The 15,295-nt window shown below is 39.3% G+C and overlaps 1 protein-coding gene across 1 annotated transcript in view; it reads left to right on the top strand.

Moving 5' to 3' along the window:
• The window catches only part of LOC122790606 (kinesin-like protein KIF14), a 1,004,205-nt gene that overhangs the window by 261,013 nt on the left and 727,897 nt on the right, over positions 1–15,295 (top strand). The window contains exon 8 of the mRNA XM_044058133.1: positions 5,122–5,238. Within this exon, the coding sequence (XP_043914068.1) occupies positions 5,122–5,238 (117 nt within the window). The remainder of the gene's footprint in view (positions 1–5,121; positions 5,239–15,295) is intronic.

Raw genomic sequence — 15,295 nt, forward strand, 5'->3', positions numbered from 1 at the left:
TAAAGAAAGAACTACTTAAGGATGCCCTTTATCCCAATTATTAGTTGCAATTAAAACTGAGATTTTAGCAATGGTAATTAGAACAAAGAAATATTTCAGGAGTAAATGTAGAACAATACAAATCCTACTTTCATTTGATTACCAACTTGGATGCATCAGTAGAATTAAAATTGTTGTTTTGAAACATCAGGCAAATACAAATCTATTATATTTAATTAAATATTAACACTAAAAATTTGATAGTTTAACTTTAGAAGGAAATCCCAACAATTAGAATATTTTTAAGAATAACATTTTTCTTTAGTTACAATGATTTAACAGAAAAGATGCATTTAAATGGGACCTTGAACAAACATGTTTTACATTTGAGGATAGATTATACCTCATAAAATGGTTTTATTTCCCAGAATATAATATGCATAATGGTTCTGATACTGCAGTTTATTTGATTGTTTTTGGTAAAATATGGTTGCATATCTTGAGAAAGATTGGCCTATTAAAGTCTTAAGACCATTAGAAAAATGAGGGATTACCTAACTTGCAAACACATGCAGAGGCAGTCGATATTAAAGTGATTATTCATTGGTTAGAGAAAATTTGCCAATTATGAAGACCTACCTTTATCATTGGTTAACATAAAATAATCTGTACTTAAGAAAATCTTTGGAAAACAAAATGTGGTTGATGGTTTGTAGTTATCAATTCACTTTCAAAATCGCAGCTCATTAATACAATACTTAATATGCATATATTGAACTTGCAGAAATGGTTAAACCTGCTCTTGTACCGTTTAGTATAACAAAATGTACATTGAACAGATTTGCTAACTCACTGGAACAGGATGAAATTCATTGGCTGGTATAACATTCATGGTAAAATTCTGAAAGCAATAGAAAACTTTAATATGGACTATAATTCAAAATAATGAGAAAATTAGAATTGAAAGTACAAGATATATTTTGTAGAAGTATGTTCACAAAATATACATAAACTAATAATTGTCAAGTTGCATATGAAAATAAAAAGACACTAATGATCTCTATCACAATAGACCATTATTCTATCTTATAAAAAGTTTTATAAAGAAGAAATAAAAGATAGCTATTGGAGTTTAACTTTTCAAGAAGAGTGTGCACTTCTAATGGGAAATCATCAGAAGCTCAGTACTAGAAAATATATACTTGGCAATGAATATACATATAGGCTGTCTTACGTGCATGAAAAAATAGCAAACATTAACAAGGATTATCAAATGGAGTATTTGGCAATGTAACTAAAGCTGATTGGAAACTACATATGAATGAGTTATTCCATGAATACTGGATATTTTTTTTTACAAGCATCATTCAGACAATTTAATTATATTAAAATAAATAAAATAAATAAATAAATAACATTTAGTGATTTGAATCCATTTAGTGACTTGAGTCCATATAATGCACATGTTCAAAAGGTATGGATGTGTATCAATATGTTCTTTCATAGACAAAGGTTATAGCAGAGATGTGGAAAGATGGTCCTCCACCACAATTACTGAATTCTTGCAAATGATAGAGCAAGCCACTGTAAAGAAATGCAGAATCGAGAGCAGAGATCACTCGCTTGAGATCAGTTACCAATAAAGGTACTAAAGTGGAATGTCTCTCCCAGAAATGGGACATTGCTAGTAATAAAAAGGTTAAATGTTAGACCATTAAAATATTGCATTGTGTTTGTATATAGACAGACATGTAGACAGTGTACATGTTTTGGGTATTAAGTTTTTATTAATTTCATAAAATTGTTTAAGAAATATGACCTGCATATGTAACATTTCATCAATAACTGATTACTCTTACTTGCATATTTAAGTTAACTACCATTAAGATTTGTAAGTCTCTATTTCTATATACCGATTCACAAATAGCTGCACAAAACACCAGTTGTATTGCAGATAATCTTATTCAAGAAATACTTAGTTTTTCGATGTAGAGAAACATTGCCATATAACTGCCAAAATTATGCTGACCACAGACATACCTAATGTACTCCTAGTTGGTGTCTATATCTAGCTTTGAAGCTTTTATTTAATGTTCATGCCTTGCCTAAACATAAAATAGATTGCAGCTCATGATTTGAGCACATTTTCCAGATTTTGCATGAAATGTCTACTTGGGTAATATGTTTATAATTTATTATAAGGTGTTATGTATGTTACTACCAAGATAAAATGTCCTTTTGATTATATTAAAAGTGGATTGATAAAATGCCTTTTTAATTATATTAAAAACTGTTTGCAGTGTTAGGAAGCATGACCCTACTGTAACTTTGGATGGAATAGTACCATTAGAACTGATATCAAGAAATGAGACCCTTCCTACTGGAAGGAAAAGTTAAGCCATTTCTGCTACTGAAAATGAGGTACAACTGTTTAATGTTAAAATGTATTAGCTGTTAATTCTCTTGCTGATCATTGCTGGTAAAGATGTCTGCTTTTGCCCATAGGCAGCATGGGTACTGGTGGACAGCTGGAGATTTAAGTTCTTGATATCAAGGATCTATCTTAATGGGTTGAAGACCTAGATTGCTAAATATGGTGACTCAAGCCGAACTGAAATGGGGATGCAATTCACCATTGCTGCTGTCTCCTTCTGTCTTGCTGCCAAATCTAGGCAATTAAGCCACATAAAATATGCATTCGTGACTAGCAGAGATGTGATGTTCTGTCATGTTTAGACAGAATTGTTTAAAAATACTAGCTGATATGCAAGCTGCAAACTGATTTGGTGCATTTAGCTTATTGGTTGATTTTAAGAAGTAAATCAAGATCTTTGCAAGTGACTTAAATTTCCTAATTAAAAGTTACTTGAGGACCATGCCTGTTGAAAGCAGTGAATGGGGATGATATTTGACAACTAGCTTTGAAAAACAGAGAGGGATGTTTGCTTATATAGGTAGTTCTAGTTTTTATTTGTCAGTGCATAAAAGATGTGCCTTCCTTGTATTATGTACTATAGTGTTGTGTTCTGTTAGCATTGTATTATATAACTTATACACTGTGTACAGATTTTATAGTTAAAGGTCATTGTTGTGGTATTCATTATGGGGCAACTTGTTTTTACAGCACAGTACTCCATTCAGTCTGTGAATCTCATATCCTGAAATAAGTCCTTTCACCTAAAATGGTAGTTAATACTGTTGGAAGTGCTTCTCATTTTTGTACTGCTGCTGTCCATGCGGTGACCTCTTTCTTTAGGATTGTTGCCATGGCTCAGTGTTTGATGCATAGGTACCTTGTGGCACTAATAGCAGCCTTACCCATAGTGTGTCTCCCCACTGTGGTTTTAAACTGAATATAGTGCTTTTGTCAACAAAAATATGAGACACTGTAAGCCAGTAGGGTTAAGGTTGCAGCCATACATACATGCACATTCATTATTCCTTCTCAGTGCACATATTCCACAAACTTACCTATAAGAACAATGGTCATTGGCTTGAGATCAAACCAGTGTCCACAGTCCTGCAGGTATAGTTAACGTGCAAACCTCCATTTGTATGCGAGCTGCCACAGTGAATAATCTGGAGCAACTTCTCAATTCCAGCTTCCCTTGCCCAGCACTTTATAGCACTCGACCTGCTGTTCAGACTTTTGGTCATAGGGCATTCTTTCTACCCACTGAGCCAGACACAATTTTTTTGTTTTTACATCTTCAGTTATTTCCTTTCCATTCAGGCAGATCTTTTGTATGCTGAAGTGTTACCTTTGTCATGGCTTTTTCAGAATGTTGTAGACTTGCATCTGTATTTTCCACTTGCAGAAACTTGATGGACTGAATGTTTGCTTATAAATTCTTGCCTAGGCTAGATATTAAGCTAGTATTGGTATAAGTCTGGCATTTATTCCTGTTACTTGGATAATAAGGCAATGGGAAAATCTGCAGTAATCGTTTGACTTACTTCAAATTGGACTTTTGAGAACTTCAAATCTGTGAAATGCTAACCTGCTTTAGAGTTCGTGACCCTTCTAGACATGTCTGACCGTTAATGATGGAAAATCCAACAGTCTTTTTTCAAAGCTGGATCTCCGTTACATTTGTATAGCTATGGAATGGTGGACTTCTTCCCTAGCCTTTGCTTGTTATTCACTTAGGGGCAGATTAATATGTTTGGCCTTAAATGTTTATTAGGCCAGATTACACAGAGTGCAACTCTTTCAAAAGTGGTAATTTTTACTGAGGACAAGTCTTTTGGAAGTTGGCCCATTATACTTGCAGCATTTGGTATTAAAAGACAATTTTGGAGCTAAAAAGTTTTAAACTACAGGGCTAGGCCTCCACAAAAAAAAAGTACTGACATGCATATGGGTTATCAGGTATATGACTTTTGATAACCTATATGCTGGATATTTTTTCCTTAATAGCCTAAATGATGATGGGATATAAAGGTTTGTGTATAGCTGTACATACAGAGGTACACGCCATGTACATTCTGAGTGCCCTTGTTTCATATTCTAAGAGGTCACTGAGGAGATGGATGTTGTCCTAAGGTAAGTAGATAGTAATGTGACAGGATGATATCCAAAGATTAGAAGTACTAACCGAGGAAGTCCCAGAGGTAGGCTTGATAATTTATTGAAATTGTATTTTGTGGAAATTTGTTGCTTGCACACTACTTGGATTACACCACTGTAGATTTATGCTGTGCAAAATGTTTTGTTTGTTTTTTTTTTTTCAATAATTGATGTCTAGGCTTCTCATGAAATCCACAGTTTATTTTAAGGATGCAGTAAAACTATAACTGGTAACTTTTTTTTTTTGTAAGGATTGTGGGTCTAATTCGTACCACCCAGGATTAAGGCTTTGAACAGTTAATGAACTGCAACTGTGATACAGAGTTTAATTCCCTCAGTTTTCTTTTGCTTACTCTGTGGTCTTGAGCAAGCCATTTAACCAGTGTTTTGGGGAAATTAGGAATGTTGGCTACATCCCTTAATGCTCTCCTGGACTACAAGCCTATTGACCATATATGAATCAAAAGTAGTAATGGGAGGGGTGTAAACATGTACTGTTAGAACAGCAATGACATGGCTATTGAAGTAAAATTAACCATCTCATTAGTCTTTTTTGTTTCTTCCACTGTTAGAGAGAAGTGCTTGATGGTGAAGCTCATGAACATGCGGTGACGAGCCATGTGAACATGGTTGATCTAGCAGGAAATGAGCGCTGCAGTGCTGCAGAGACCAGTGAGAAAAGACTAAAGGTCAGGTTTGCATGTTTTTCTTTTTGCATTTAATGGACTGTTGCAAGTAGTCATTATGAAGTGAGTGTCATGCAAAATAGACTGTTTCCAGTTTTCTGTAGCAGAGTGTTTCATGTTCAGTGTAGTTCTATAAAGAAATGTCATCCATGTAGGTTTCAGTTGAACTGAAGTGTAAACTTTGCTTTAATACACTTTCTGTAGTCTGTTACAACAGACATCTGGTTCATATTTCATGTTTTCTTTATGTGCCCTTTGATTACAAAGATGTTGCTAATTTACTCACTTTTTCCCAAGGTGTGCTGCAACAAACCACTTAAAGGAAAGGATGAGATTATCTGCTAAACCCATTTTTTACCCCCTTTGTCACAGTCTTTTTGTTATTAATGTTAGTACATTTGAGACATCCAGGCTTCCTTTTGTTTCCATTATTTTGAAAAATGGAGCTTTGGATACAGTGTTGTACTGAAATACAGTATTTTCTTGTATTGTACTATCTCATATACTTGGCAGGATTGATGAAACTGTCTGTCATCCACATTGCAGAAACATGGAATGCTGATAAAATAAGTTAGCATTATAAGGCTCTTTGGTGCAAGTAGCATGGCTTAGATTTGTAAGCATAGTTATTTCTGGGAATCTTATCTGGTCACTATACCAAAGGTGGTTTTGTCAGAACTTCCTGACAGAATGGGGGTTTTGTAAGTTGTTTAACTTGATGATCTGACATTGTTGTCTTCATTTGATCTTCAGCTGTGGGTATAGGCACCAACATCGGTGCCGAGTTGGCCATATTCAAGCTATGGTGCTGAAACCAAGCTCCTTCCGTACCCATAATGCCCCTCTCTCTTCCATCCCCCTCCTATAGAGTTTGCTGCCATTCCAGCTACAAGCAAGTAGTCTGAGCTCCATCTTGTTGTGAGTTTTTTCATCTAGTGTTGGGACTTTCCTGGTATTCTGCTACTGTTTTTTTAAGTTTTCCTACAACTGTCTAAACTTTTCCCTACCCTTCGCATTTTGCATAGAGCGTTTCTATTGAAGTTTTCTTCAGTAAGTTCCCTTTCCTTGTCTTTCTGTCCTGTCGGACAAGTCTGAGAAGGGTGTGGGGATTTAAGAAATGTATGGGTGTGGGCATAAACTCCCACCCCTGGACAGTCATTCATTGTGTGTTGTATTAGGTGCTCTTCACTTGGACACTAGGTGTTCTGTTTATGCAGATTTTTCCTCTTGTACCCTCGTGGACAGGACAAAGAAGTTACTAAAGAGCTTGTTACCCAGTTCTTCTAATGCGGGTGCAGGGACTCAACTTCCAGGTAAGTTGCCCAAGAGCAAAAGCAGGGATGTGCACAAGAAGGCTGAGAGAGAGAGAGACAAATCCAAAAGCATCAACAAAGCCCCCAGAGAAGCTGAGACTGATTGAATCTTTCCCCGCTGCTGGTGAACCTTTTCCCAAGATCAGGCCTAGGTTATCTTCCCCTTAGCCTAGGTTCTCGCCTGAGGCTGTAGAATCAGCCTTACCCAGGCACCACTCCAGGTCTGCTTCTGTGGCTTCCTCTGCCAGGTCCTCCTGTAGTTTCTCGGAGAGAGAAGTGGATTGGTTGAGACAATTCTTGCAGGCAGAGATACAGCTGAGTCCTTCCTGCCCTTTTCCCATTGGGAGTGGAGGGATCCTTCCCTGCCCCTTTCCAGGGGCTTCTCCTTTCCTGAGCCCTGGGGCTTCGGGTCTAGCAGTTGCCAGACTTCCCGGTGTCGAGGGGTCAGTGTCTGTTGGTTTCTTTGCCGATCATGGCCTTGGGTTCCTCGGGCCCCATTTTTTTTTTTTTTTTTTTTTTTACTGCTGGAGGGTGCTTTGAGTCGTTACTCGCTTGGCACCAGTTCTGAGAGTTTGGCTTCTGCATTGAGCGTTTTGGTGTCTTCCCTCCCCATTGGAGCTTCGGCACTGAGCAGCTCGGCACCAGCCCCTCCTGTTGAAGCTTGTGGGGTCCTGGGCTTTGGCTCAGCTGGCGTCTAGCATTTCGGTGCAGACGCATGCGGCGCCAATCTCCCATTCTCTGGCATTTGACGTGATGGAGAGGGTTCTCTCAACTTTGATGCCTTCTCCTCTGGATCCTATTCTGCTCCAGGTGGACTCTGAACTCTGTCTCTAGCCCTCATTTTCAGACAGTCTGCCCCTGCCCTCCAGGTTCTTCTCCTTGTGGAGCCCCAGCCTTCCGGTTCCTCCCAAGATTCTCCCCTCAAGGAGGTCCATCGGGAAGCATGTGTTGAAAAGGAGGCACATCGACTCCACTCCTGAGTCTGTCACTTATGGCACTGACTGGGAAGAAGGAATGGGCTCCCCCCGATCATGTCTCCTTTGGGGACATCATGGAAATTCTGCATCAGAAGGGTGGATGGTCTGTCCCAAAGCTCAATCCTGACAAGTCAGTGTGCCTGGAGGTGTTTGGTGCAGGCCCATCTATTTCCTGAGTGACTCCCCCTGTGGACCCCTTAGTAGGCCTTATAGCCTGCAGGGTGTGGAAGGAACCAGACTCAATGGAACCAGTACCCAAGTGCCCAGACAAAATACTTAACCCCCTGCCAGACACAACTTTTTTGGCGGTCCCTGTTAATGCTTTGGTGGTTGCAACCACCACGAAAAAGGAGCTCACCCAGGAGAGCTCCTCTGTCCGTCCTCTAGACGGGGGGTCTAGACAGACTAGGGAAACATGTTTATCCATCAGTGGCCTTCTCTCTGAGGGCACTGAATTACTTGGAGCATGTTACTCGACTGCAGAGATCGCTCATTGAGGAACTCTGTGTCTACCCCAGAGTCCATGTCCTTTAGAATGGCCACTTTCAAAGCTCTCTAACATCTCTGAGGCTCCTTTCCTATGCCTTGGAGGACACTTCTATGGCAGCTGGTTCAGGCATCGCTACTAGGTGTCACACCTGGATGCGGCTTTGTAATTTCTCGAAGCCCTACAAGGCATCCTTCATGAATGCTTCCTTTGATGGATCATCCCTGTTTGGTCCATCCATGAAGGAGACTTTAGCCTTTTTTGATTTCTCCAAGTCTTTTGGGTTTCTAATACCATGATGGGAATGAACCCCGTTCTTAAGTCTGAGTATGATTTAAAGTTCATGAAATTAGTATTTCACTCTTTGATGTTGGCCAAAAGTGCTCTTTACAGTACCCGCAATGTGCCCAGCAAGGACTCCTGCAATTCATACGATGTTGCATGAATTGGTAACACATCTAAATAAGATTGTAAATTCTTTTTTATAAGAGCAGTTGCTCCTACTACTATTGGAGCTGTCTGGGTATCTTTCTTCCACATGTCTCTCGTTTCTGCCTGCAGATCAGGGTATTTTATGACTTTGTGTCTCTCTCTCTACGCAAGACACTATAGTCACTAGGTATGGAAATTTCTATGATCGATGCTACTTTTGTCTTCTTTTCTTGGATCACTATGTCCGGTTTTCTAGCATTTATCTTTTGGACTGTTGGTATTGGGTGATCCCATGTGTTGTAAACTTCATTTTCTATGATTCTCTGTGGCTCATGTTTCCAAAGCTTTTCAGCCACTTCGATACCATAATGTTTGCACAATCTCCAGTGTAACAATCTCGCCACATTATTATGCCTTTCAGTATACAGTCCCTCTGCCATTAGAACATCACAACCAGAAATAAGGTGTGCAACTGTTTCAACTCTGTTCCACAAAACCTACGTATGTCTGTTTCTCCTAAATGTTCAATGAACTTAGTAAATCAGCATGTACGCAGCCTGCTATCTTGTGCTGCCAATATTAACCTTTCATTTCTTGATGTAAATTCACCTCACCTTAACCATTCCTGCGTTCATTCTTGATCAACATGAGGCTCTTCCAGAATTTTTTTATACTTGCAACTATATTTGTTTTTTCCACATTTCTTGCCTTCTCATCTGATCCTTCACCTTATATTCTTTCTTTTCTTTTTTAGCACATTTAGTTGCTGCTTGGTTTTTATCCACTTCTGGTTTTATTTCCACTCCTGCTTGATGTCGATATGCTTCTGCTAAATTAAGCAGAAATGTCATCTTAGATATATTCTGCTCATGTTTCAAAACTTTCACCACATTTGGATCTTTTGAGGTCAATAGATGTGTTTAGTCCCACGATTGCAGATCTATACATGTAATCAATTTCAAGGAGGCCCATCCCTCCTTCAGAATGGGGGCTATATAATCTTGGTATACACTGATTTTTATAAATCTTTTGGTTTGCATGAAGCATCCTTGTCTTGATATCCAATCTATCCACACTATTTGGGGCCAGTCAGTCACTGGAAGACTAAGTTCGGACAGGAAGAGCAAATTGATTTATAGCTTGGATCTTGTTCCTAGGTCTCAGTGCTGTTTGCAGGATTAATTTAAGTCTTCTAAAGTACTCCTTACTAAGCCTTATTCACATTTGTTCATGTTTTATTGCTGATCCTTCATCAATTCCCAAGTATTTATACACCCCTTCTTGCTCAAGTTCTTTTATATCACATTCTTGTCCCAAACTGATGTTGCCTGGTGCTGCAATTTTCCTTTTTTAAAGGTTGATTTTGCACATTTATCAAGACCCAAATGACATTCCGATATCTGAAAAAGTTTTGACAACCTGCAGCTGTGCTTTTCAGTTCCTCATCTGATGAGCTATACAATTTTAAATCAACAACAAAAAGAAGAGAAGTTATTAGACTTTGTTGTTTTCTAGAAGCCAAATTGTAGCCATGGCCTAGGCTGTTAAATAAGCAGCTTAATGGGTTAATGGCAAGGCAGAATAACAAGGGTGACAGAGTTGCCCTGGAATGTCCCCCTTTGAATTTTTATCCCTGGGAATAATAATCTGTCCTTTATCATGGCTTAATTGCAAAGTGATTTGCCACTGTTTCATGGTTACTGTAATGTACTCAATCAGTGTAGGGTGTATCTTTTTTACATTTTTAAGCACTCTTTTATCCATGAATGTGGGATACTATCAAATGCTTTTTTGTAGTCAATCCATGCCACACTCGGGTTCTTCCCCTTCTTACAATTCTCCACTATAACTTTGTTTAACAACAAATGGTCCTTTGTTCCATATGACTTTCTTTTATTGCCCTTATGTTCTACTGCCATAATTGAGTTTTCTTCTAAATGACTATAAAGTCTGTCAGCGTCAATTCCCGTTTATAGTTTGTATGTTGTTGGAAGACAAGTTATTGGTCTATAATGTTTAGGGTAGCTTGCAGGTTCACTTAAGTAAGAGCATTGTTTTTCCTGTTAACCAGTGCTGTGTGTGTGTTCGGGGTGCATATATAAATAGTTCTTACTCATGGCTAAATCATCGTGCAAAGAAGTTAATTCTTTAAGCCAAAAGTTAGGTCCTGCATCTGGGCCTGGGGTTTTTCATTTAGAGGCTTTTCTCAACTTTATTTCAATCTCTGTAGTTATTTCATCCCATTTCATATTCTGTACCTTTAAACTTCTTATTCTCTCTCTTACTTCTATCCATTTAGCATCTTTATGTTCCACAGGATCTTCATAGATATTTCTCCAAAATGTATCTACTTCCTCTTTTTTTGGTGGTCTATCTATTCCTTTTACCTTATTTCCCAGTTCTCTACAAAACTTTTTTGGGTCATCAATAATTTGTTTATTTTGTGTTTTTCCCTTCTATTTATCTTCGTATCTTCCAAGTCTTTCCGCCTGTTTCGTAATTTTTAGTTTCTCTCCAATAGTGCATAATCCTGGTCTGTTCTAATACAACGCATTGCTTTTATCCCATCTATCTTTCTTAATATTTTCATTGATCTGTTCCCTCTTCTATAATCTAACAATGATACTTCTCGTCTTAGCTGCTTTATAGTTTTCTCTATTCAATATTTGCATGATGTTATTCGCTGTTGCCTCTTCTTTTCCCTCACTACCCTATGTTCCGTGGTAGAACTTTATCAGTTATTAATGTAGCAGCAAAGTAATATATTCTGTTTACTTCTGTTATATTGCATGGGTCTCTATGGACAGTCCTAATTACTGTGTTCATTTGTTTTATCAAGCTTCTGACTTTTAGGGTTTTATTAACCTTCTGCAGTCTATTTCTCTCCTTGATCTTGATATATCTATCTTTGTCTATTATATCAAGCAACTCTTCTCTTAACTCTTTTTCTTCCATACTGAGGGTACAGCCCTTGTTTTCCATTTCCTGTGGGCATTCTATAGAAAGTTCTGTAGCATCTTCCTGTGGCACATTCTCTTCAGTTTCATCCAGTGTCTTCTGTTCTGTCATATGGGAACTCACTGGCCTATCACTCCTCAACATTGACTGCATCAGTGTTTCCACAGTTTCCTGTTTCTTTCTTTCCTTGCTGTCTATCTTCAAATGAATGTTTATACTTGTTTCTTGTGGAAGGCTCCTGACCAGTTACTTCCTGTTCCACTGGTTTCCCCTTAATTTGGATATCTATTGCTCTATCCTGTTGTGGTGCTTTCTGCATTTGATTTTCTACACTGAATCCTTCTCTTTGCAGCTGTTCCATTACTTCAATTTATGTTTCTTTGACTTCTCCATTACTCATCTCTTTTTCTACTTTTCCTCTTAGTCGTCTTATTTTTTGTATTGTAAAGTTTTCCATATCCAGATTCCTTTGCCTATATTTTTCTTCAAATATCTTTGGTGCTGCTCTTTTTGCATTAATTAATTTTGCTTTCTCTTTTGCATAAATATTACACCATATTAATTCTCTTTTCCTTTCCCCTGTCCATTTTTCTTCACATGTCTCCTAGTCTTGTTTTTCCTTATTCTGGGGAGATACTCCAGCATACTGTGATGTAGTCTGTCTTAGACCTTCGACATTAAATCCTTCACTTTGCAGGCACTCCATAACTTCAGCTTCTATTTATTTAACCTTTACGTTACTAATAGTCTTTTCTACATTGTTTTTGTGTTATTAATCTTTTTATTGTGAAAATTTCCATGTCTGGATGCCTTTGCCTATATTTCTCTTTGAATACTTTTGAGACTGCCTTCTCTATATTAGTTAACTTGGCTTTCTCCTTTGCATAAATATTGCAATATATCAAATCTCTTTCCCATGTCCATATCTCTTTTTTAGCTTTTTCAAATATCTTAGTTTTGCTGTTTATATTTTTCCACTTCCTCAAAGGCTTTTTTTCCCCAAAGTGATCAAAGTTTCTTGATCTATATACTGTTTTTCAAAAATCTTTTGTATTAATGAATGCAAATTTTTATCTGAAGCTTCTGACAGTTTTTCCTGCAAAAGTATTTTTCTTTCCTCTAATTTCTCTCTATCATTTTGTATATCTTGTATCTGGAAATTCTGGGCTTATTGCATAATAATAATACATGATTTCTTTTTTATCCTCAGTAGTCCATTGTATCATCTTTATGGCTCTTTTTTGGCTAATCAATTTTTGTCCTTTTTGTGGACTGCTGCTTCCTTCTATAACAGGGGGGCCATCCTTCTCCTGAGCCTGGCCTGGCCACATTGTAGGAATATTTCCACATTTTGAGGATTCTACATTGTCATTTTTTCCAGTCTTGACACCAGTGCACCTACGAGGATTGGGCACTTTTTTATCCTGGGTCTTGTGCCCCCAGTTATCTTTTTTCATTTTTGATTTACTTCTGTCCATGATATATGCTATATAAATAGTCTATATATCAGTATCGCTTTGGTGAGATTTTGTGAAAAACAGGGTCCACCTCGCAAAGGTACTCGCCAAGACTTCAGGATGAATTTCATTTCAGCACTACAGACTTTAGCCTAGTGTGAGAAAGATGGTAAGACCCTGCCTGCTATCGGAATCCACTCTTCTATTCCTCAGCATTCCTACTCCAGGTATCAGAGAGGCAGTAAGAGGTTGTGGTTCCAAAAATCCAGGGCTCTCCATCAGGATGACCCTGATGACTCTTCCCCTAGAGGCAGATAGTGGAATGATCCTTTTAGATACCGACATAGGGGGTAGGAGGACTTCAAGAGAACAAGGGTCTTGGGATTTCCACCCGGACATACCCTTCCAGTGACCCTGAAGTGTTGTCCAGCTATCCTACTCTGAGGCAGTTAGGAGTCACTTATCTCTGGATCCATCAGTCTGGGAAGCCATCTCATGTGATTAATGGGTGCTAATGATAATCAGGGGATATCTGATTTTGTTGGTTCATCCACCAAAGGCCTGAAAGTCTCTCCCAGATGTTTCACCTGCTCACAGGGAGGTAGCTCAACTGGAAATCTCAAAGCTGCTCAACAAGAGTCATCCAGCCCGTCTCCCCAGAACTGTCTGGATCAGGCATCTATTGAAGGTTCTTTTTGATGCCCAAAAAGATAGGGGAATGCAGACAGATATTTGATCTCACCCGACTGAACAAGTTTGTTGCCAAAACAAAGTTCTAGATGGTTACAATTCAGTCCATTCTTCCATACCTTCAGAAGGACTTCTGGATGTGCTCAATCAACCTCCAGGACGCATAGTACCACATAAAGACAGACAAGCATCACACGAGGTTCTTATGCTTCTGATTAGGAGCCAGGCATAATCAATTCAGGGTGCTCTCCTTTGGCCTCACAACAGCCCCCGAGGTGTTCAAAGAGGTAGCGGTACTAGCAGCGTATCTAAGGTTGCAGGGGATAAAGGTTTTCCCTTACCTGGACGACTGGCTTTTGGCTGCACCCACCAAGCATCAGCTTCTTCAGGCCAGAGAGCAGTTCCTTCAGTTATCATGATGCCCAAGGTTGAAGCTAAATTTTCCTAAAACAAAATTGGAGTCTCTCTGTTCCCCAGAATTTATTAAAGCACTGTTTGTTTGAATACCTCTGTGTGCAAGGTTTTTCTTACCATGGACAGGATTCTGTCTCTTCTGGGCCAGGTGAGCATTCTTCTGGAGACGCCTCAACCATCAGCAGCCCAAATACTTCCTTCAAGCTCTGGAATCTATGGCAGCAACCATAGTCATTTTACAAACTGGCAAGGCTACACATGTGGGTTCTTCAATGGACCCTATCAGTCCAATGGTCGCTTCTGGATCTCACCCCCTGTTGCATCCCATTTGGCTATCCAGAACCTGCTAGTCATTTCTCATGTGGTGGTTAAACGTTCAGAATCTATCAGAGGGCTGCTTTTTTGTGGCTCCCTCTCCAGTGGCCATGTTCACCACGGATGCCTCCTGGCTCGGGTGGGGGAGGCATTGTGTGGGATGGACTATTCAAGGGATGTGGTCAGAGTTAGAGTCCAATCTTCATATCAATGTTCTGGAGATGAGGACAGTGCTTCTGGTGTTGCAGGCACTCCATTCTTTCCTCCCCCAAGGAACAATTTTGATACAGACCGACAACATGGCAGTGGTCTGGTATATCAACAAACAGGGAGGAACCAGATCTTAGCTCCTTTGTCAAGAGGCCATGAGATTGTGGGAATGGGCAATGTCCTCAGGCCACTTTCTTGTGGCAATGGACATTCTGGTGAGTTCCAACATCCTAGCGTACAAACTCAGCAGGGCCATTCTTTCTCCTCACGAGTGGTCTCTAAACTCTAAAACAGTCAGTGGCGAACATGATCTTCCAGAGATGGGGGTCAACAGAGCTGTGATCCTTTCGCCTCACTTTCCACTGCAAAAGTGCAGCAACTTCTTTGCCCTGATTTCCTCCCAAAGGATGAACTCCCAGTGACTCCCTAGTTCATGCTTGGCCTCCTAGTCTGCTATATGTGTATCCTCCCCTTCCTCTTATGGCAGAATTTCTTCAGAAGGCTTTAGAGGTCGAGGTGCTGCATAATTCTCATTGCCCACTTCTGGCCTCGTCAGGTTTGGTTTCCCCTTCTTTGGTCTCAGTGTGTCAGTCCTCCTTGGATTCTGGATTGACGTCCGGATCTGATTTCCAGTCCAGAGGGAAACTTTCATTTGAATCTGGACAGCCTGAAGCGAACAGCTTGGCTTCTCCATTTCTGCTGATGGCTAGAATTCCCAGGCTATCATCCCCTGGGAAGCATATATTGCCTTCCACTCACAAGTCCTCTACTAAGAAGATCTATGCTAGTAAATGTAAGAGGTTTTCC

The sequence above is a fragment of the Protopterus annectens genome, chromosome 16.part0, assembly GCF_019279795.1.
Source record: "Protopterus annectens isolate FY-2018-M chromosome 16.part0, PAN1.0, whole genome shotgun sequence".
Lineage (NCBI taxonomy): Eukaryota > Metazoa > Chordata > Ceratodontiformes > Protopteridae > Protopterus > Protopterus annectens.